Below are 22,559 nucleotides of genomic sequence, written 5' to 3' on the forward strand. Positions count from 1 at the left end.
GATCATGCCTCTTTGTCCCAGTAATAAGGTGAGTGGAGAGAGCCCTGGCTGATACCCAAATAAAATGTGTTGCAATAATCAAGCCAAGAATCGATAAAAGCATGTACAATTTTTTTGTAGATCAGCAACTGATGAAAATAACCAAATTTTAGAGACTATCTTGAGTTGGAAGAAACATGACTGAACAACATTTTTTACTTGATTATCAAAACAGGTTGGCATTGAATATTACGCCCAGAGTCCTAGCAGCCTGCTTAATATTATCTGACAGACTACCAGAATTAGTACCAAAAGCGCTGATGGAATTTGGGGGACCAAACAGAATGACCTCAGACTTATCATCATTAAATTTTAAAGAATTTTGGGACATCCAGGATTTAATATTGGAGAGACAAGTTGTGAGATTCCCTAGGTTGCAAGGACTGGTGGGTTTTAGTGGCATGTATGAGTGAGTATTGTCAGCATAAAAATGGTAAAATGTATCATGATTTTGAATAACCTGGCCAAGAGGCAGCATGTAGTATATAGAAAACAGAAGGGGGCCAAGAACTGGGCCTTGTATATAGAAAACAGAAGGGGGCCAAGAACTGGGCCTTGAGGGACACCACAACTCAACTGAGCCATTGAGGAAGTAGTTACCCAGAACAACAGAAAAAGTATGAGCATAATAAACTACGAGCCAAGCCTTTGATGTCAACCCAAGTCTCCAAGCGATGTAAGAGGATATTGTGATCGACTGTATCAAAGGCAGCATTTAAGTCTAAAAGAGCTAAAATTGAGCAGTCACCACTGTCTGAAGTCAGCAGTAGGTCATTAGTAACCTTAACAAGAGCCGTCTCGGTACTATGTAGTGATCCAAAACCAGACTGGAAACTGTTAGAAACACTACAAGTTCTCATAAAAGATAGCTGAGATGAAATTACTTTCTCCAGAACTTTAGATAAAAAAAGACAATTTGGAGATTGGTCTGTAGTTACTTAAGGGCAGGTGATCCAAATTAGGTGTCTTTAGCAATGGGTGAACAATGGCATGCTTAAAACTGCCTGGAAAAGAATCTAAGGTGAGATAATTATTAAAAAAAATTGCAGAATAACAGGAATAATAGTGGAAAATACCTCCTTGAGCAGTTTACACTCTAACACTGAAATGGGTTGAAACAGGGTAAAGAGGCAGAATTAACATGGGGAATGGAAATAATGCAAGGGTAAGGCTGGATTTGGGACCTGATATTCTCCACCTTATTTACAAAATGAGTGAGAATTTTTTTGGACAGCTCAACATCAGGTTCAGAAAAGGAAGTGGACGGAGCATTAATAACAGTCAATTACCCTCAAGAGAACTTTAGGATTGTGGTTATTTCTAGATATCGACTCAAGAGAAATAAGCCGATCTTGTATCCTAAAATGCTTTCTGGTAAATTAACATTTGATTTTTAAGGGTGTTATGTGCTACTTCTGACTTGTTGACCTTCCATTGTTGTTCAGATTTTCTACAGTCTTTTAAGGGCTAGAGTGTGATCGTTCATCCAGGGGAGGTTATTTGATTTTGGTTTCCTAGTTTTAAATGGTGCAATTTGGTTGAGGATGGAGAGGCACTGATCATTGAATGACTTTAACAGTGCATCTGGATTGAGAGGGGATATAGTGGAATTAAAGGATGATGAATTAAAAGCATCACAGAATTTAACTGCAGAACCAGCATTGACAATCCAAGAGTGTGTTGTAGGGTAGAAACTGGGAATAGAACACTGAAGTGGAACTTTAAAAACAACAGCTTTATAGTCAGTTACAAGCATATCCACCAGATTAAGACATTGGAGCGAGACACCAGATAACAGGTCTAAGAGGTGACTTTTGGAATGTGTGGCCCCTTTAACAGATTGAATGAGGTTAACAGTCTATAAGAGCTATAAAAAAAAGTGAGGTGAGGGAATGGGAAGGACAACATACATGAACATTAAACTCACCAAGAATTAGCACCCTGTCATATTTAGGCATGACAATGGATAGAAGCTCAGAAAACTCAGGGGAAAAAAACTAACTGAATTAGGGGGCCTATAAAGATGAAGAGTAAAGGGGGAGGGCCAGTGATTGAGAAATATAAAACCTCAAAAGAGATAGCGTTACCAAAAGTAATAGGATGACAGTTAAGACCTAACATTAAAAAGAGCTATGCCACCCCTTCTTCCAGAGGGCCTGTGAATATAAAAATATTCAAAATCAGGGGACCTAGCCTCAATCAGGGGAACGGTGTCCCCTGGGGACAGCCATGTCTTTGTAGTCATAAAAAAGTCCAGCTCATTAGAAACAATAAAATCATTAATGATAAAGGAGTTATTACTAAGAGATCTCACATTCAAGAGGCCAAAATTGTTTGATGTCAAAGCAGAGGGAAAATATTTGCAGATATTTGCTCCAAATATTAGGTTTTTTATTGTTTTTACCATTAGGTATGTCGTGTAGACGGGATGCCCTGAGCCTAATAATTGTCTGTATGGGGAAAACTCCCGTTGAGAGGGTTAATGACAGATGAGGCCAGTGGGGGGAGCTAGAGGGGAAACAGTACTGTGGGGTGCCACCACAGGCAGAGATGGAGGTTCTGGGAAGGAAGTGTGGGATGTAAACAATCAGTTGCATGGAAAGGACTGTTCGGCGTGCTACAAGTTGGCTGCTAGCATTCGGCTACCCAGCCTGTTGGGGTGGACTCTGTCATCCTGAAGAGAGAGAAATGATCCCAAAACGAATTAAAATTGTCAATAAAATGTATATTGTGAGCTATGCAGGCAGAGTGGAGCAAAGTATCGAGGCTGAGGATTCTGCTGAAATGCCCTGCTACACGGGCCAGTGTGGAATAGGACCGGAAATAAAAACAGACTTTCCACTAACACTTAAAAAGCTAAAATGGTCATTAAAATCCTTTTTGATCAGTTCACACTGCTGATGAGTTGCATCATTTGTCCCCACATGATCGATGACTCGATTGTCGGAGGATGGGAGGGAGCGCTGCAGCCCTGGGAGCTTATCCTGGATATCAGGGAACGTGGCTCCAGGGAAACTGTGTTGCTGTGTTGAAGAAACAGATGTTCCTGATTATGGAATCCCAAGCTATTAATGTGGCTGGGGCAGAAAAGGAGATAAGGAGACGTCAGCTGTGGGTTCTCGTGGCAGGACAGTGCATGATCCACACTGAGCGTTGAAATCGCCGACTGGGAATGGGGTGTCCGAGCAGGTGAGTGCTGTGGCGAGGCGGCAACATCAACTCTGAGAATCAATTTCCCTGCCAGCTTGGGGCAAGGAAGACTTGCAGAGCGTCTGATCACGGCTTCATTCAGGATCATTAACTGGGATGATGGCTGTTGTTTCGGCTTCACAGTGGGATGGCAAGCCACCTGAACACTGCTAGCCACTAGTGGTGGAGAAGCTGCAGTGTCAGCAGATGCTGTTTTCGTAGGAGCTGCAGGAACATCATCTGGGTGGATCAGCGTGTCATCAGATAGGGTCACATATCAGCTGAAGAGGCTTAAGCGAGGAGGTGAGGTGACCACGGACCACCACTTCAGCCCAGAATGACTGGTAGTTAGGTGTTCAGCAGGAAGAGAGCTGTGGACAAGTGGATGGGTCCCACAGAACTGTGTCCTGGATGGTTGCACTGAGAGAAGGCAATCTGTTTGGACTGCCCAGAAGCCACATCCATGAAGCTGATCAAAAGGGAGTCTTCTTATGGAGTTCATCAGAAAGCCATCTAATATCCTCTTTAGGGTCAGCGATCTGTCTGTTTGCTTTCTTGAGTAGCACACAGTCCTCACAGGGCAAAGCTGGCATGATATCGACCTCTTGTCTGGTTGAAAGTAAGGAATTTTGCCATTTATTTTGAATTCCCACTTCCTGCATCCTTCATGCACGAAGAAAGCAAGCTATTTTGTGATAACTTTTCTTCTTTCTAGCTGGTCCGACCTGACGAAAACTCTGGCAGCTACTATACCACATTTACTGTGTAATTCATGCTTGCTTGGTTTACTCAATAAGTATTTTCTTTTTCATGAGTCTTGATGTTGAATGTCAAGAGAAGAGATAAAGCAAAGTTGGGAGAGAGAGAGACACGGAGAAAGAGAGAGAGAGGCTGAGACAGAGACAAAAATAGGGACATAGAGGTCTCACTGAGGCCTGCTGCATGCTTCAAACCAAGTGCTGTTTGAAATATCAGACAGTGTTCTAATCAGGGATCTGTATCCGTAACTTCTGTATCTTTCCAAAACTAACATTCCGAAGTCTACACACACTTTCCACAGCGAAAACCAGGTGTGCTCAGGTATGAAAATGGGTGAGGTTTCAAATGTCCTGCAAATTCTGTTCTGTTAATTTTATTTACAAAACTACTTCCATCACCATGTTGACTGCTCACTTCTCACCATGAATATATGGCTTCGAGGAAAAACTCTCTAAGAATTTTCACTTTTATCCCTATTTGTCTGACTCTTTACATCGCAAATGCAAAGACTTCCTGCTTAAAATCCCACCCTTTTCTATGATGGACATCTTCCTGTCCCACCTTTGACTTAAGCCGTTCAGAAAAGGTATGAATGACTTTGCTATCCAATGTGGTCAGACGACAAGTTATACGAACTAATTTGTTGGAAGCATGTGGAACGCTTAACACTCGTTTGGCTTAAACAACCAGTGAGTTGAGACCAACTGAGATTTAAGTGTAAAACTATGTTAACCTGTATACTTGTGTGACACAATCTCTTCTCTACAGTTTTCACACAGGAGAATTTGATTGGACAGTGTAAGCATGTGAGTGTGAAGAAGGGAGAGCAAGAGACTGACAGAGAGAGGGGGGAAAAGAAAGATAGGATAAAACTACAATTAAGAGGGATAATGGTCCAAGTTAAAGCCCACTTAGGTAATCAATGGCTTCAAATGAACTTTTAATCTCGCCAATTGATAGTGATAGTATGTGATAATGATCCCCACCCACCCACTGCTCAACCCAATGGGCCAAGAGAAAGGCAGAGGGTTTTATTGGTGGCTGGCACTTTATTGTGATCTCCAGTTTTATGCTTTCTGTCCACACTATCACAAAATCCTGAAGATAACCTTACGGCTTCTCATACACACTAAGAAGTGACGTGAGTATAATGATGAGAAACAGCAGGATGTAGAGTACTTTATAACAATTGCTGACAACAGTTGCACGCACACACACATTCACGCACAGAGTCAAAAACATGCATAGCCTTGCTGAAATAGTCTCACCTGAAAAAACACAGCCATGGCTGCGATGATCCTCTTCTCCCTGATGGCTGTGCTGAGGCTGTCGAAGTCATCTGAGTTATACATGTAAATCTGCATCTGTTGGAGACACATAATGAGGAATTCATTTAGAAAGCAATACGGTATCTCCTCAAGTGCACTCTCAACTGTAATTTACAAGTACGCATATTCTACTTTGACTTTTTCCCCAATTTTTGGAGTAGGCAGCTCAATATCGTTCCAGAGGGTTTGTTTAGAGTTAACTAGTCATTCATTGACACATGACTACTTCATATATTTCATATTCCAACCATCCACCTAATTTCAGGGTCTAAACGAAAATCAATGATTAACTACTGGATGAAGATAACCATGTTGCAGCATGAAGCCAATAGTACTAAGATAAGGACTTGTAAAGAATACATTCTCCAGAAAAAAAGAGGACAAAATACAAACATGCGGTTGTCTCAGGTTTCATTTGGTCCTTGTGCCGTCACAGTGGTTATCCAGCCTTGGGATATTACACCGCTGGAGCCAATTGATTTTACAGTGTCCTTTCATGGGGATAAGCTGGCAGGCATTCAATTTTTTATATGCCATTGGGTAAGTCTTCTAAAAATCCCAAATTGCAAAGCCTTTCTGTATTCCTTCTATCCATAATTTTCTTACGAATTTGGCGCAACTGCCACTGAGACGGTCAACCAAAAGTGTATTAAACATTTGTGTAAGTGAATTTACAAATTTATTCAGTACATTGGAGGGGATGATGAAAAGATCACTGAAATCAGTCTGGAGCCCTATATAATAAGTAAAGATAAATGAATCTAAACCAAGTTTTGTTGTTAATCCCAGAAAGGTTGAATAAATTCATCTGGACACAAGGTCTGGAGAGAGAAATGTTTCATCAATCATCTAAATGACTTCGTCAGTCTCAGCTGACGGCAGGTATCCCCAACCTTATAAACAGCACAGTTGCATAATGGTCGAAATTGGAGCTCTAACACCGGGTTTCATATGCAAATTTCCATGACCATTCATTAGAGTTACAATGACGATGTGTACTATTCACAGAGGATTAGGAAATAGCTGCAATGACAGCATTGTAAGATGGCAACAGATGTACTCTCAGCCCCCCTCCTTGGTTCAGTCCTGGCCTGATGAGGTAGCTCCTTCTGTGTTGTGCCATCTGCTTCACCAGAGTATGTTTGGTTTCCCTGACGTACAAGTCACGGCAATCCTCCCATCACTTAACGGCATACATGATATTGCTCTGTTTGTGCCGGGGAACCTGATCCTTGAGGTGAACCAATTTCTGTCACAGTGTGTTTGGGAGTTTGAAAGTAACTGAAACATGGTGTTTGGAAAAACTGTTCCGACACTCCCGTCACATACGACATCACCACTGGTTTTTGCTTAGGCAGCGGTCGTCCTTTTCCTCTCTTTGATCGACAAGTGAAATGCTTGGGCATCTTCCTGGCTTTGACAAACACCCAGTTCAGATAACCACACCCAGCGTCTGTTTAATGAGCGATTTCTCCACTTTCCTGGTCACTGTGTTGGTGGGAACATTTGTCAGCTCGGTGGTGCAGCGTCCTGATGACTCCTAGTTTGTATTACAGTGGATGATGAGAGTCAAACCTTGAGTACTGATCAGCATGTGTTGGTTTATAATACAAATCAACTTTCAATTGTCCCCCATTACCAATAGCAATTTCACAGTCTAGGAAGGCTAACCTGTCATTTTTCCCATCCTCCCTGGTGAACTTGATGTGGTTGTCCACGAAGTTGATGTGGTCAGGGAAATGTGGTACACCCTGAAATTTAATTTTAACCCAGGTGTCATCCACATACCCCAACCAACGGCTAGGTAGTCTGCCTGGATAGATTTCGTTGTTAATCACCCTGTGCATTTACATTCATCTTATGAATTCATATGAAGAGATGATCTGTTGTCTGTTAAAATTCAAAATTAATTCTGTCATGATAGGGTTAATAATAAAACAAACCTAGTATATGGCTGGACCATGTATGGTCAATGTTTGAAACTGTGGACAGTTTATCACAGGGCTAGTCAGTGGCAGTTTCTATAATGTGAATTCCTGGATATTAAATATTAATCGGCAATTTACTGTAGAGGTACCAGTAATATTTATTGTTAAAGTGTACTGAAGTAGCATATCACATGACATGGCTAAGCTACGTTCGAGTTCAAAAAATGGTTATAAATGCAGCTGCAAGAACAATACTTTCCACTCATATCTTGGGATGTTTAATTTCAATCAATCAATCAATCAAATCTTGCTTTATTCAGACACAAAGGTAGGTCCATGTTAAAGATAACAACAAAGAAATACAACACAAGACAAGAACACAAAAATATAGCTAAAAACAGCAGCTCACAAGTCCACAATGATTAAAAGCTATACAGTCATTTGTTCCAATCTTTCCAGAAACAAGAGGAGTACCTGGTGTCACTTTGTGTAGGCTCCGTTAACAGCATTATAATTCAATTCTTAGAATCAATTAATCGACACATAAATTGTGTACATAACATTCCTCAACACAGCATGAAAAGTTGGAACATTACTAGTCACAAACATATGACTTGCACTTGTCCATCTTGGAAGCTTGAGCAAGATTCTAGTAAATGCGTGATTATATGCTCCCTGCAGCTTTTTCATTTTTGCTTGGCTATAATTGCACCACAAGTGGGCGGTATAGTAGAGTGGAGTACAGTAGGCCCTAAAAAGAGCAGTTCTAACCTCATATGAAATTTGCGTGCCAGCATATTGGCTTGTGCATACAGTTTGCAACACTGGTGCTGCACATCATCGTTGTCACATAGATCATTCCTGATGATGTGACCCAGATATCTTACTTTGTTCACCACATTTAGTGCTTGGTCTGCCAAGAAGAATGAGGGAAAAGTTTGCTTCTTATCCTCCTTGGTTTTAGCAATCATGACACCACTCTTTTTAGAGTTAAATTTAATGTCATGCTGCACACCATAACTTGAGCGGACACTGAGCAGTTGCTGTAAGCCAGCACTATAAGGGGACAGTATGACTATGTTTTCAGCATACATCAGATGGTTAATAAGACTAACCCCCACCATACAGCCAGTCTTACTCTCTTTTAACTTTTTGGAGAGATCATCCGTATACATATTGAAGAGAACGGCGACAGTATTCCACCTTGTCAGACCCCATTGGTCACTGGAATGGGTGCAGATATACTCTTACCCCACCTGACTTGCATGGTTTGATATTAATACCAAAAATGCAAGATCCTTATCAAATAAGAGGGGACCTCTCGCTCTTGTAGTTTAACAAATAATTTACCATGATTAACTCGGTCAAACGCTTTTGATGCATCCAGAAAACACATAAATACTGGTAGTGTTACATCTTCTATATTTACTAACAACTTCCTTCAGTGCATATATGCACAAATCTGTGCTGTTTATTTTTAAAGCCAAATTGATTGTCAGTAGTTGATATATATTCTTGAAGCCTATCCAAGAGAATTCGTTCCAATACTTTGTAAAGTATGCTAGCCAGAGCAATTGGCCTACAATTTTCTATGCTGTATAATTTACCAGTTTTGTCTTTGATTATTTTGATTACTTTGATTTGATTCATTTGAAAGGGGACTTAATCTAATTGTAATTATAACTATTCTAATTATTTGTTAACTCCCCCTCCTCTTTCATCTGTTTCTATCTACGGATATCTCTCGTTTTCCAAGACTCTCTCTGTATTTAGTGTTTTGTCAGAGTGATTGTTATTTGGGGGGCTTTAACTGTGCCCTGTTATTTGGGGTGCTTTAACTGTGCCCTCTCCCTCATGCCTCTCGGCGCATGGAGAGTGTGCTCTCTCCTACTCTGCTCTATGCTGGACTGTTACCGTGCATAACCATATGCGGAAGAGCAGCAACATATTCCGTTCTTAGCGTTTCAGTAGTATCCACGAGTAGCAATACATCCCCTTCATTGGCGCGCAACAGTGGAATGAGCTGGAACGGATGCACCGATTTATTTGGAAAGAGCAACAAAAAGTAGGGAAACTCCCACTGCCGCATTTATTAGTGTCGTCGTTGGTCGGGTGATCGTTGACGTCATTGGTCACCTGATCCAATGGCCCAATCGTGTGAATTGTTCTCTCAGTCGCTCTAAACATGATCGTTCAGTCACTCAAGATGGCGACTCACTACGACCTGCTCTCCCTTTGATCGCTTTTGTGTTATATGTTGCTTTTGTTGCAAAAATGCATATTGCACAATTACATATGACCGCCAAACTTAACTGCATCTAAGATTACGTTCCCAACAGCTACAAGCCGCGGGACGTGCCGAGAGAGATTACCTACAACAAACAGGTGCCGTCATGCAGTAATGGCCGCAGACGGCGCTGCCGGAGGCAATGTAACAAGAGGCAGCGCCCTCATGAAGCTACAACAGCGTCCTAACCGGCTACTGATTCCCAGCATAGTGCTGTCTAAATGTCTTCTCCTAGACTGCCACCTTGCCATGCTGGAGAAGCCTGCGTGTACCAGTGATCCCTGCAGCTATAGTGTCTGGAGCTTGGCTCCTAGCAGGGTCACCCAAGGCGGACAAGTCAAGGGGGAGGTTCCAGACAAAGCGCGACCCAACAAAGATCCACAAAGACCTCAACGCCAGAACTGGCGGAAGATGTCTCCAGGTCACAACGGCAGTCAAGGCGGATGAAGGCTGCAACAGAGGGTGGTCTCCAATTGTCTTGGTTCTCCATGCCATTGAACTCTTGCCACCCCCTGCCAAGGACCGTGTGGTGGCTGCAGGCACATCAGCCACTCCATGTAAAAAGCTGTCATGCACAGGCATCAGGATCAGCCTCTACGCCTACCTGAGGCCCACCTGAGGCCGGTCATAATCGACCCCGAGTGACCGCCAATGATGACCGCTGTCTATATAACGGAGTTTAACAAGCTGCATAACAGTATACCAATTAGCAGTCTAAAAATCAAAACAACGCTTCCAAAACACTCAACATGCTATTTCTACAATTTACAACTACAGCTACACTATTCTGCCACGTAATGGCTAACTTCCTAGCATACTTTGCTAGTAACACTGTTAGCTAGCTAGCTTACTGAAATTAGTGCCATAGCTGACTGAATAAACATATTTTTGCCGCGATTCACTTCACAAACAGCTTCTACATTCACGACAACAGCTTCTGGATTAGTCTACGCACTGGATAACATGTGAATGATTATAAATAAGCGAGTTTCACAGTTTACGAACCTGAGCAAACAGATGGAAGTCCGACACATGCAGATGAGTAGCATGTTCTGGCGATCCCTCACGTTTCCTTCCTACTTAACCATAACCAGAGACCTTCCATTTGTGGGCGCCATCTACAGGAACAACTGTGTAATAGCACCTAAACGACTAAATGCAGATCTAATCAGTGAATCGTTAAAATGAATCTGGTAAGTAAATAAACACAAATTAAGAAAGGAAAATTAAAAAAAATGAAATAGAGGGATGTCTCCTTTGACAACCCAATATTTTCCAGTCCTCTACACCAGCTCAAAGGTTCCAAACATGGACTAAGGACAGCAGACTATGATGGCCAAACGCATCACTAAGTTTCTCTAGCAATGACATTAAACTTTTTTTTCCCTCTTTGTGGAAGCTTTGAGCCTATATCGTAAGTTGTTTTTTTTTAACCATCAATCTTGTTATTCCTTTGACCTAGCACGAATATGGTGGAGGCATTAAACACAGCAATTTGGCAGACACGGTCAAATGATTGTCAATACATCATCTTGGTAGAACCAAACCATCCACCTAGCCCTCCATGCACATTTTAGACGGCAGATAGCGCCTACCCAGCATATAGACACCCTGATCAGCTGATCAGGTGGTATTTGTTGTCATGGTGATATTAGGGCGTCACACTTTAAGGCACAGAGAATATGTGAGCAAAACCGTGTTGTTGGGTGTTTGCAGTGAGAAAGAAAGACAAGTCATTTGTCTATGCACACAAGTGACCGATGTGTATGTGTGTAAGCACACACAACTGTCTACGTATGTAAATTTGTGCAAATAATAGCTCCAGCAGAAACTGTCTTATGATGGTGGTGGTGGTGGTGTTGGTGGTGGTGGGGGGGGGATTTTCCCATCTGCCAAGCACCATTTTCAGGCTTTGTACATGTCAAGATCAAAATTGTCAATATTACCCCAGAAGTATTTTCATGGCTTGCTAATCCTCGCAAAGAACCTTATGCATCCTTTTTGATCTATTTGTGGAGGAAATAGTTTTCAAGCAGCGTGGCACCGACACTGTTCGGTGAATTTCTTACAGAGATGTCTAAAGTGGAACAACATATTCTCCTTCACCGTCGTTAATGAAAGTAATGAGGGGGATTAGACTTCTGAATAGAGCGTGGGTAAGGCGACCTGGCAATCAAAGTAACTTGGGATCAAAAGTGTAAAATAAATAAATAAACAGGAATCTAATTTGAAGGGAATGGCACTGAGATTTACTGACAGCTGGTAGTGTTTGTGATACAACAAAGTATGCCCTGACATACACTCGACCTAAACTGGATTTTACCCTCAGTGAAAAAGGACAGCCCAAGTTTATACTATGGACGCTATTTTAGACTACATGCTCCTCTAAGTAAACTTAAAGTTAACATTTAGTATTCTATAGCTGTGTGATTCAACAGTGCACACAAGCGAATATTTGAGGTTGTAGAGCTAAGTCTGATGAATGGATTAAAGTAGGTTGATCCGGTGAACCAAAATAATGTCTAATAAATTATATTAGATAGATACATGCGCTACATGTATCTGTAAGAATGATTGCCCCCTCAAGTCGAAAGGATTAACAGGAAACAAATGCTAATTGCACAGACAGGTCCACTGAAAGATCGTGTAACAATCACCAAATTAAGAAATACATGTGCAAATTAGATTTAGGGGAAGTTGGAAAATGGGCAAAATAGTGATACATTTACATATTTGAAGTAGAAGTCTGGTGAGACAGGAAATACCAACATTCCTGAAAAGTATGCAATATCAGAAGTACACAAGGTTGTACACTGTGCATAAATTGTGTTTATGTAAAACATTTTGCTTATGTGTAAAAAAATATACTTCAAATCATTACCAGTAATAAATGTCTTATCAGTAATCTCTGAAGTAATGTTCCATTAGATGTGAGGGGTTTGGACAGGATGTGTCTGCAGGGAACGAGTCTATCAGAGAGCTGATAAAGTAGAGGCAGCACTGGGGAAGAAGCTGTTGTGGTGATGGGTGGTGTTGGCTGTGATTTACCAGTGTCATCCCCCAGAAGGTTCCACTGGTGGGTAGGGTCCAAGATAAGCGCAAACAGGAGATGTTCCTGATGTATGACCCATTTGGGGGTGATGCAATCGTGGTCCTAGGGACCGAAATGGTACATGTGGGTTTAAAACTAAGACAATGATCTAACGCTCGATAGATGAACTGGCAGGTTTCCCCTCAGCAGTCAGTCCTCGTCTAAACACGTGTAAAGGAGTGTGCTCAGCTTAGCACGTAACACATGGCAAGCGGCCCTATCACGCGGATATATATATTCATCATCGTTTGTGAGAACCGCAAGGGCAATTTGCAAAGGTGCAGCTAAGGATGTCAGAGGATAGATTTGAGGTAGAGTAGAATTGCCTCATAACTGGCTGTTGATAACTGCTAATAGCCAACAAGTGCAGCCAAAATTTAAGCTACTCCCATTCTATAGCTACTTAAGAAAATGGCAGCTCATTCCTTCCTCCATCTGCATCAGTTAAACTGCTTCAGATTCTCCACTATCATGGATGCACCTGCTGCTCCTGGTTGGTGTGTGACCCATGGGCAGAACTGGGGATGAAAAGCATGTTAATAAGGGACTTCTACATACGTTGTGAACAAATCCACTACCTTAGAGACACAGCGGTCAAAGAATGCCTTGGAAGTTTACAGCACACAGATATGAATCAATAACTTCTTAACTCTGTGTGCGTGCGTGCGTGCGTGTGTGCACATTTTATTTCAAATAAATTGTGTGGCCATGCATTTCTCTATCTTACTTTTTTTTGCTCAGAGTTGAACACGATGTCCATCATTATAAAAATCATTTCTAATGAAAATAACCCTATCAATCACCCCTTAAAATCTCATTCTCAGAGAGACAAAAAAAGTATATGTAAAAAGAAAAGCTCTTTACTGACTCCACTCACTTTACCTATCAGCAGTTCATAGTCCCGTGCACCTTTTCATTACTTGTCTGTGTGCAGCGGCGGTAACATAATGCCACTTAATGAGTTATTCTAGTGTTTGCACCTTATCATAAGTTGGCCCGGACAAGTGTATCAATCTTCAAGCGCCGGGCTTAACGGATCATTAATCCAAAAATGAGCTGAAGCTTATATGGAGTAGGTCCATAATAGGCCCGTACTATGTGCTATGTTTGTCTTTGGAACGTCTTTGAACTCGGTCCCTCGCCATATCAGTTTTTCCCCCCACCGGCACAAAAGTAAGGCTTTCAAATATTTGAGAGCTTTGTCTCTCTTCTAGCACCACGCTGTCATCCCTGTGATACACTCTGCCACCGAGACGCCCCGATCTATACAGGAGGCTGGAGAGACCAATCATTTCAGCCGGTAACCTGTGTTTGTGTGCGCGTCTGAGTGAAAGGCGGGGAGAGAGAGAGAGAAAGAGACACAGAGAGAGAGAAGAGGAAACCTGCTTCCCTCTAAGATGTCAGCCTTAGGGGGTCTGTAACAGCACCTCTCCCTTCCTGGAGTTCAGAGGCATAAGGGAGGGAAAGAGACACACTATCAAGCCTGGAGGCGCGCCATCTCGACCCCAAACAACCTTGTTTTTTCTTTTCTAGCTCTCAACACTTTGGAGTGAAGAGGGGAACTCCTGCTGCTCCTACGGCAATTGGGGTTCCACTTATGTACCTTGCTATCATCAAATCAGGCAAAAAGGAAAAAAATATGCCGGCCCGTCTGCTTGGCGAGCGACTGAGCTGCAACCTGTAATCAGGGCTGGAGGAAGGATCACAACCCGGTCGAAGCCTGGGTTAAAAGAAGCCCCCTCCCCTCCCGGCACGCTCCAGGTGTTAGGACCACACCGCTGAGAGAGTAGTGTTTCACGAGCCCAAACAATCAGCAAGCCTATTGCACACATCACAGGGGATGCAGGGAGAGGAAATGACCCGGTCCTGCTCATTACAACCAGTCTGAGCTCTTCCTGCGCTGCCATGACCCCGATTGTTTGACGTCTGTTCCAGTTTAGGAATTCAGGCAAAAAATGTTGCACGAGGATACGGTGTGTGCTAATTTCGGATAATTAAAAGGATAAAGGATCATTATTAGTGCTTTGTTCGAGTCGTCAACCTACACGCTAGTAGATTTAATGAACGGTTTACTTGATGACTGTTTTTATTTCACACATTTGATGCTTGCGAGGGGTTGAGTTAGTTTCTAGACAGAATCCTCTGATGTCTTTTCGAAGCCTTTTTCAATTTTTTATGTCGCCGTCACTCTGTTGTCTGGAAGCCTGCAGTGACAATTCCCAGCTTATATCAGGCCACAATAATCCCTCCAATGACACAATTTCCATCAGCGTTGAAATTACTGGGCGAATCTTTATTCAGTCAAGGTTGATTAAAATGAGGCAAGGGTTATCCTTGAGCATTGCTGTTGTGTAACTTGAACCATGTGAAACCATATGACAGACTTTTCACTGACGAATGTAAAGTTAACACATCAACCGACGTGTTTAAAACAAGTTATGCATCGTGCAGTGTGTCATGTAGCGCAGCTTCTAAATATAAGGTTCAAAGGAACAAGCTCTGGCAAACAGCATGAAAAGCCTTAACCCAAAACTGAAACAGTATTACTGTTACACTTAACACAATAAGTCCCCGGGTTACGAACGAGTTCGGTTTTTGAGTCTGTTCGTAAGTCGAATTTGTATGTAAGTCGGAACAGTTACGTACAGTTCACGTCTAGCGTTAATTAGTCAAATGTCTGTCTTAGTATATAGCATATATTTTACCTAAAACATTATAAATATTGCAGTAATAACAATTTATTATCTATTCAATGTATACATAATAATAACAACATAAATATTAGGATAGTTATATATTATATATATCATAAATATTGTATACAAATATTTATAAAATATATGGTGTCTCCCCCGCCTGCCGCCCAATGACTGCTGGGATAGGCTCCAGCATCCTCGCGACCCTGAGAGCAGAATAAGCGGTTTGGATAATGGATGGATGGATAAAATTATAAAATATAACAATAAATATAATGTATTATTCACTTATTATAAAAATAATAAATGTGACTACAGTAAAGTATTTATAATCGAGAGAGAGAGAATGTGTGTATAGGCATAAATACTCGCCTCCCCGCCTCACCCGGTAAGTGAGAAACACAATAAGAGCGTTGCACCTCTCCCTGAACGCTTTATTATTTCCACTTTCCTTTCAGTCGTGACCGTTTTCGTTTTCTTCGGTGCTCGCCATCGCTCGCGTCAGATTTATGCCTTGAAGCCGTGATTACGAGGGTAAACACACGAAAGTTTTAAGTCAAAACACGACGCACACAACAGCGTTTACGCAATCCCACTTAAAATGGTGACGACCGTGTGGCGTTGTTCTCCCTAGGGCCGACGAACCGCCTGAAACGCGCAGTGTTTTGAGCGTCACGCAAAGTAGTCCGTCCGTTGGTACGAACCATTGTATGTAACTCGATTTTTTTAACCCCCCCCCCCTTTCTCCCCAATTGGAAGCCCAATCCCGATCCGGGGAGGGCTGCAGACTACCACATGCTTCCTCCGATACAGGATCTATTCCCCCCAGTCCACCCGAACAGTCGCCCCGACCGACCAGAGGAGGCGCTAGTGCAGCGAGTAGGACACGTACTCACATCCGGCTCCCCACCGGCAGACATGGCCAACTGTGCCTGTAGGGACGCCCGCTTAAGCCGGAGGTAACACAAGGACTCGAACCGGCAATCCCCATGTTGGCAGGCAACAGAATAGACCACTACACCACCCGGACGCTCCTCGATTTTTTTTTTAAATAATAGGCTTTATGGGGGTCGGTTCGTAAGTCGGGCGTTCGTAACTTGGGGGCTCACTGTATTTTATATGAGTGAAGTAGTGAGAATGACTGACAGACATGCCCCCTCAAATCGAAAGGAATAACGGGTAATTAACACTAATTACACAGACATGTCCACTGGAAGATTTTGTAATAATCACCAAACTGAGAAATAAACGTGAGAATTAGATTTAGGGGAAGTAGGGAAACAGGGAAACTAGCGACACGTTTAGATATTTCGGGTAGGAATCTCTGGTAGAGAGGAAAGCTGTTAACTCCTCTAACAATAACGTTCTGTGTGTGCCATCATAATGACCCATACAAACGAACAGGGTCTCTCCTGAAACGGCAAAGCTAATTTGAGTATTTTTGAAAAACAGAAAACAAGTCTTTCATATGCAGCACCATTTTACTTTTCAGAAATAATGAGTTATATGAATCTTTCAGCTTGTATCATGATGGCGCACTGTAAGTAGCAAAGGTAATGTTCTCCACATTGACCATGCAATGGTTTGTTATGTTAGAGGGAAGTAATTACATTGACAGATGTTATGGGGGTCGGCTAAAATTGTGGACCGACTTCGGTAACAACTGATGCTATTGTATTAACGATGGCAGCCCCCCTTTCTACATACACACAACACGGCACAGGAATGATGTAATAGCTAATGAGAGCTCGGCTTCATTTGGACGTATGATATACTGAATATATCACCACCGAGTGTCTGGAAGTTAGCCAGTGATACCATTAAGTATCCTCAGGAGCGTGTAGCTGTGTGCAGAGAATTACAAACAATTGGTATTCCATCTTGCCAACATAATGTTCAATTTAATGTTCTGACTTGCAAATTGTAACAAGCGGTGGCACGGTGGCTTAATAGTTAGCACTGTTGTCTAACAGAAATAGGGTCCCGGGTTCAATTGCTGTCCATCTGGAGTTTACATTTTCTCTGGGTGTTTGCATGGGTTTCCTCCAGTTTCCTCCCACAGTGTAAAGACACCCGCATGAGGTGAGTCGGTGTCTCTAAATTGCCCATAGCTGGACATGGTGTATGTGAGCCCTGTGACGGACTCGTGACCTGTGTGGGGTGTTTCCCTGCCTTCCGCCCAATGCATGCTGGGATAGGCTCCAGCCCCCTATGACAGGCAGCCATCACAAGCTGTTATACTTGAAGTAGCGTGGGCACGTCACATGCAAATACACACTGCTAGCATCTGCCTCACACACTCCCCGGATCACTCCAGATTACATCTTTCTTCTTAGCCCTATCTCCCTATTTTGTTCCTTTTTGTTCCGTCTTCTCCTTTATCACTATAACTGCTATCCTAAACCAATATCGATAAGATCGATTTAATTATGATTTGTCGAACACATGCCAGCGTCTGTTTCTATGTCTTATCAGATACATGTTGTCATTTTTCCATGTTTCACTTGTGGTGATTGTCCCCCTCTTGGAGAAGCGATGCTGACTGGTTGTTTAGCTGATCAAACATGTGGAAGAGGGGGGCCGGTGGCGGCTATAAATGTATAACAAAAACCCTGTGCTCCTGTTATCTCACACATCATCCAAAGGACAGAATTATTGTAGGTAGTTCTTGATATTTAATAAAGATTGCTTTTGCAGGTGGAGAACCTGAACTTGCAGATTAACTCTGTCTGGGACAGTGTTTCCCAACCCAGTCCTCAAGGAACACCTATTCTGCAGAGTTTCTTTACAACCCTGAATAGGTACCTGTTTGTAGTTACTCAACCAATAAGCAATGAATTATGTCAGCTGTTGCACACCTTGCATAATCAAGTGCTGTGAGATGATTGGTTGGGTAAGTACAAGCAGGGCTTACCTATGCAGGGTTACAATGAAAATCTGCAGGATAGGTGTTCCTTGAGGACTGGGTTGGGAAACGCTGGTCTAGGACACCCTGGCATGCAAATTCCCTGCGTTGTATGCCAAGCCTGCCGACAACACAGGTTAAAAAAGAGAAAACAAAATACATATTTGAAGTAGCAAGTCTCGAGTCATTCCCTTCTTTTCCAAATAAATCAACAAATGTTTTGCTATATTGGAGACCAGCTTAGCGTCATGCATGCATGCACGCACATCCTCGCATAGCTCCTTAAGGTTGAAAGCACAGAAACACACATAAATATACAGCATTCATACTTTACAAACACACACACACAGATACAGCGTCACATGCAAACACCCATGTGATTTACTGCACTGCATATAATGACACATTAATGCGACCACAAGTACATGAGCCAGGCTTTCAACATTAACAGGTGGAGATGATTCATCAGGCAGCTGGTAGGGCTGACATTTTAATATATCATTATAACAGATACTTTAAGTGGTGACTGCGGAAAGAAGAGGAAAATTTACGATGAAAACACGCCTTGATGCTAGACTTTACGTATTATTGCTCAGATAATTTGTTATCTAAAGACATAAACAACTTTTTCCCAAAGCTAGGACCGAGTAAAGAGGGCTATATAATAGCTCATGTCATCTGCAGACATTGTGGTAAAACCTTAGAATATCAAACATAAAGCCTGAATAGACAGACGCCCTTTTTAATAGCAGGGAGGGGAAACGGAGATAAATGCAGAACGGAGGACAGAAATGACGGTCAGCAGAGAAACATCTGAAAGTACCACTTGTCCCCAAAGCCAGACAAATGTCGTGCACTGCTTGTAATACCAGACAAGCCTGACCGGCCTCTCTGTGGAAGAGATTGTTGGCATGGCCACCTTGCATGATGCTAAATGCTCAAATAAGTCTCATGGCACAGGCACAGTGCGTCACGTGCCCGCTTGTCGTGCCAGCATGTACCGGCTGTTGTCACTTAAGTCACTCCGCATTTTAAGATTTATGTTTTTGTTTACCTTGGGAATAAGCTAGCCAACAGTGACCAAAGTATTTAGCTCTCCATTCCTGCCAACTTATCATTAGTGATGGGTAGCACATGACGGCAATATTCTCTATTTGCATATATTGAGACTTTATTCAACAGCAATTTAAATGTGATTATCTTGATACACTGTGAGGTTCTGCAATTCATCAATCAGCAACAGGAAACCATTTCTTAGGACTTTTCAAGGACATTTACCGAGACTTTTTTCTGGGACATATGTGACAGCTGTTGCTCACGGAAGGTCATGGAAGCCTCAACAGTCACTAAAAGCATTGTGTAACTTCCCACTGTACACTGAACATACTGCTAAACATCAAGCACTGTCGAGCAATGTCAAAAATATCTGATCTCAGCTAAAACAAAACTACGCTAAAAATATGCAATCTCAGTGAGTAAAAATACAAATTTCTAAGCTAACTTTATCATTCTCCATGACCTCAACAGTATTTCCAGGACACTTGATCAAATTTTTCCATGACCGCAAAACTAGTCTTAAATTTCCCACTTTTCCAAGATGGGTGGGAACCGTGAACTATCACCCCGTCACTACATGCAGTCAGTAATCTGATTTAGGTGAATATCGAATCGATATAAATAAGAGTGCTTAAGATAATGCAATCTCTTCAACAATCCAAGTTTACAAGACTCGTCGAATGGCCGCATTACGTTTGTTTTTTGGAAAATGTCTGCTTCCATTTTTTCACCTGTCCAAAAACTTTAGGATATTAAGCTCCTTCATTTTACTGAGCATGAATGCTCCAGAAATGTGGCTGTTTAATGCCCCTCGCCACGTCCTTAGTCTGTCGTTTTACAGAATACATTTTTGGGTGCATGTGCACAGCCAATTCTTAGAAAGAACTCCACTGAATGTGTATCAAAAGCACAGTGAATCAGATAGCTACTGAAAAAAATCTAACTTTGTTAACTGCATTATACTTTTGTTGATTTAGACCTTAATTTGATGATGGTCGTTCAATTAAGGTGTTTACATGGCAGTTGCAATAATCAAATTAGGGCCTCAATCTAATTAAAAATAAATTTTAACTTGCATGCAAACATGCTTGTTAAGACCACGCTACAACTGCTATGACTGAATTTGGCAAATCTGAGCCTTTAGGAGAACAAGTGTGAAGGGTTGCAACCCCCCCCCCCAAGAATTTTTGTGAGAACAGCTTGCAATTTAAGCTATTGTATGACATTAAAGACTTTGCTTTTTTTATAAGTATTCACATTTTTGTTAAGAAAACTGAATTATTGTTTTCTTTTTCTGCAGCCCCAAGGCTGTTCTCTCTTTGCTCTCATATTCTATCACTTGGTATTGTCAATGCGGTGTCGTTCGAGGTAGGATTTCCCAGAAACGCCATCGACAGAGGTGCACGTGAGATCACCTTTAACCTGCTCAAACAAATCAATCTGTTGACAACTGCCTTTAAGCATGTCTTAAGTGTCAAATGTGTCATAGGTTGTTGGTTAGCTAGAAACATGATTCCAATCAGCTAACTTCAGCTCAGGTAAACAATGTCAGTGTTAAACCTCCAACCAGGATAAGATGTAGTAACATGTAACACTGGTCACTCAATTAAAAATATGCAGTCAATAGCAAGCCTACGTCCATTACAAACTGCAGACCATAATCCTGTATTGTGTTTTTCACACAAAAGTCCCGCAGCAGTTGTGCTTCACATCTATGACGCTACATGTCATTTGGTGTTTTCACAAAGGCCAAAAGACAGGCTAACATCCGCCTTTGGTCGAGGTAACATCACCACCTAAGGCGGATGTTAGTGGGGGATTTGGCCAGTGTGGAAGGGGTGATTGTTTACTAGCAATGAGGCTAGCTTTTAAATTAAGTTTGGCAATACCAATCATCATCCTTTTCTTTCAAAAGCCTTTACTGCCGGGGCGTCAGGGTGGTGGGCCAGTTTATTCTGTTGCCTACCCACACGGGGATCGCCGGTTTGAATCCCCGTGTTACCTCCGGCTCGGTCGGGCGTCCCTACACACACAATTGGCCGTGTCTGCAGGTGGGGAGCCGGATGTGGGTATGTGTCCTGGACGCTGCACTAGCGCCTCCTCTGGTCGGTCGGGGCGCCTGTTCGGGGGGGGGGGGGTAGCGTGATCCTCCCATGCGCTACGTCACCCTGGTGAAACTCCTCACTGTCAGGTGAAAAGAAGCGGCTGGCGACTCCACGTGTATCGGAGGAGGCATGTGGTAGTCTGCAGCCCTCCCCGGCGGATCAGCAGAGGGGGTGGAGCAGCGACTGGAATGGCTCGGAACAGTGGGGTAATTGGCCGGATACAATTGGGGAGAAAAAAGGGGGAACCCCCCCTCCCCCCATAAAAAAAACCTTTACTGCCATCATTATTTAGTCTTCTTTTTATTCTGTTCATCGCTTTGATTTCATATCGGAGGGTATGGCTTCATCAACAAAGCTCATGTTTCCATATCCATCAACGCCACTATCTACATATGAGCTGTGTTGCATTGTGCTCACAGTGGCCCCTTGAACACTTACCCAAAGGTGCGACTGAATCCCCCGCTTTGTGGTAGGGTCCACTTACTCCCGGCAGAGATGCCAGATGGGCCGGTACCTGTACACGTTGGCAATTCAAGAAAGCTCAGACGACCAGAGTATTGCAGTGAAAGAGAGGATTATGGGTAAGAGAGGATTTCTCCTTTCAGACGGAACATTCGTTATTCTTGGCTCCTCCCACTGCTCTCTGCACCGCTGCTGACTGACACAACCAATTCATCCATCTTTAAAACACTTTATTCAGCTATCATCACGAAGCTGGAGATGGAGCCGGAGCAGACAGGAAACACCCCGGGAGACCATTCTCAAAGATGTCCCCATCCATCTCTTTTTGTCACCTACACTTAAGCGAGGTGTGTGCTTGCTGATGGATGGCACATATTTACCCCAAAAAGCAAAACATCCGGTAACTTTATGTCAACCACATAAATAAAGGTTTCATCCGAATGCATCCGGAGATTTGCTGCTGATTAATCGCGGGTCTGCAAAGCTGATCATCCAAGTTGCCCAGGCTCATCTGCATATGTATAAACCCTCACGCAGGTTACCGAATGATAAATGATCACTCAACACTTTTCTCGGTTCAACGGCGAAAGACTTAGTGGCTATTACCATTGTTCGCACCACTTTTCAGTGCTAGTACGCGGCATAGCACGTGCATACAAGCGTTACCGCACACACCAACACACACACACGCATACTTCCGGCGGTGTGCAGACC

At 42.6% G+C, this 22,559-nt stretch overlaps 1 protein-coding gene across 1 annotated transcript in view; it reads right to left on the minus strand.

Moving 5' to 3' along the window:
• LOC130107348 (receptor-type tyrosine-protein phosphatase gamma-like) overlaps positions 1 to 22,559 on the minus strand; it is a 441,957-nt gene that overhangs the window by 153,325 nt on the left and 266,073 nt on the right. The window contains exon 5 of the mRNA XM_056273898.1: positions 5,256 to 5,351. Coding sequence (XP_056129873.1) covers positions 5,256 to 5,351 — 96 coding nt within the window. The remainder of the gene's footprint in view (positions 1 to 5,255; positions 5,352 to 22,559) is intronic.

Source organism: Lampris incognitus, chromosome 2 (assembly GCF_029633865.1).
Source record: "Lampris incognitus isolate fLamInc1 chromosome 2, fLamInc1.hap2, whole genome shotgun sequence".
Taxonomy (NCBI): Eukaryota; Metazoa; Chordata; class Actinopteri; order Lampriformes; family Lampridae; genus Lampris; species Lampris incognitus.